General features: G+C 47.2%; 1 protein-coding gene across 1 annotated transcript; it reads right to left on the reverse strand.

The window, feature by feature from the left end:
• Window positions 1-206: 206 nt before the first annotated feature.
• On the reverse strand, window positions 207-1,166 carry LOC102478963 (olfactory receptor 10Q1). The gene has a single exon (XM_006160864.1). The coding sequence runs from the start codon at window positions 1,164-1,166 to the stop codon at window positions 207-209; it is 960 nt and encodes a 319-aa protein (XP_006160926.1).
• Between the last annotated feature and the right edge of the window lie 265 nt (window positions 1,167-1,431).

Raw genomic sequence — 1,431 nt, forward strand, 5'->3', positions numbered from 1 at the left:
TCTCACTGTCTCTGTCTCTTTCTCTTCTGGGAGCACATGAGCCCTAAAGTGAAATCGTTACAAAAAAACAAGATGAACAAATTGTAGCAACTAATGTATTAGGTACAGAGAACTGATGACAAACTGGAGGGATGAAGATGCATATGGCATTTGCATGTAAGAGTATCAGTGATGTTCTGATACCCTTCTCACATCTCTCTGAACCTTCAGAGAGCTTCAGATGTCCCTTTGTAAGTGATGGCCTTTTTGAGGGCATTTTTGACATCTTTGTTCCTAAGGGTGTAAATCAAGGGGTTGAGTAAAGGGGTGATAAAAGTGTAAACAAGGGCAAATTGGCGGTCCTCATCCACTGAGGAGCTGGACTGGGGACGCAAGTATACCAAGGCACAAAAGCCATACTGCAGCAAGACCACAGTCAGGTGGGAGGAGCAGGTGGAAAAAGCCCGATGGCGGCCCTCGGCAGATTGAATGCGCAGAATGGCGGAGGTGATGAACACATAAGAGACAGAAATCAGGCTGAAGGGGACGGTGAGAACGAGGATGCCCACGACGTAGAGGACAGCCTGGTGCACGCGGATGTCAGCACAGGCCAGGCGCAAGACTGGAGGCACATCACAGAGGAAGTGGTTGATTTCCCGGCGGTGCCCACAGAAGGGCAAGGTGAAGATTAAGGCGGTAAGCTGCAGGGAGAGGAAGAGGGCCAGGCCCACGGCACCCGCCACCATCTGGATGCACAGCTTCTGCGTCATGATGAGGGTGTAGTGCAGGGGGTGGCAGATGGCCACGTAGCGATCATACGCCATGATTGCCAACAGAAAGCAGTCAGCACCACCGAGTGTGAGGAAAAAGAACATTTGGGCCCAACAGCCAATCAGTGGAATGGGCTTCTGGTCCCCCAAGATATTGGAAAGCATCAAGGGCACCACGACGGTGGTGTAGCAGATCTCTATAAAGGACAAATTGGACAGGAAGAAATACATTGGAGTGCGGAGGGAGCTATTTGTGCACACCACCCAGATGATGGCCGTGTTGCCACATAGGATCATCAGGTAGAGGAGGAGGAAGAGAAGGAAGAGAAGGACCTGGAATTCAGGAACAGCAGTGAACACACGGAACACAAACTCAGTGGGGCCAGACTGGTTGAGGACAGGATTCCAAGGAAACATGTCTTCTGCAGTAGACTAGGAAGTGTTGAGCACTCAATGACTGAATTGCTTCATTGCCTGAGTAAAATAAAGGATTAAATGCAAATTAAATGCAATCAGACAAGAGAGTGAAATAAAAGGCATTAAAATAGGAAATGAAGTGGAATTGTACCTATTTGTAGGTGACATGATTATATACAAAAAAAAACCCCCGAAATTATGAAAAAGCTTCTAGAAGTAATAAAATAATTTAGTAAAGTTGCAGGATACAAAACCAGTATAAAAC

This window comes from Tupaia chinensis, unplaced genomic scaffold (assembly GCF_000334495.1).
Source record: "Tupaia chinensis unplaced genomic scaffold, TupChi_1.0 Scaffold000709_1, whole genome shotgun sequence".
NCBI lineage: Eukaryota > Metazoa > Chordata > Mammalia > Scandentia > Tupaiidae > Tupaia > Tupaia belangeri.

What these genes read in the sequence shown, in the direction of transcription:
- LOC102478963 (XM_006160864.1), bottom strand. Translation starts at nt 1,166, where the DNA reads ATGTTTCCTTGGAATCCTGTCCTCAACCAGTCTGGCCCCACTGAGTTT.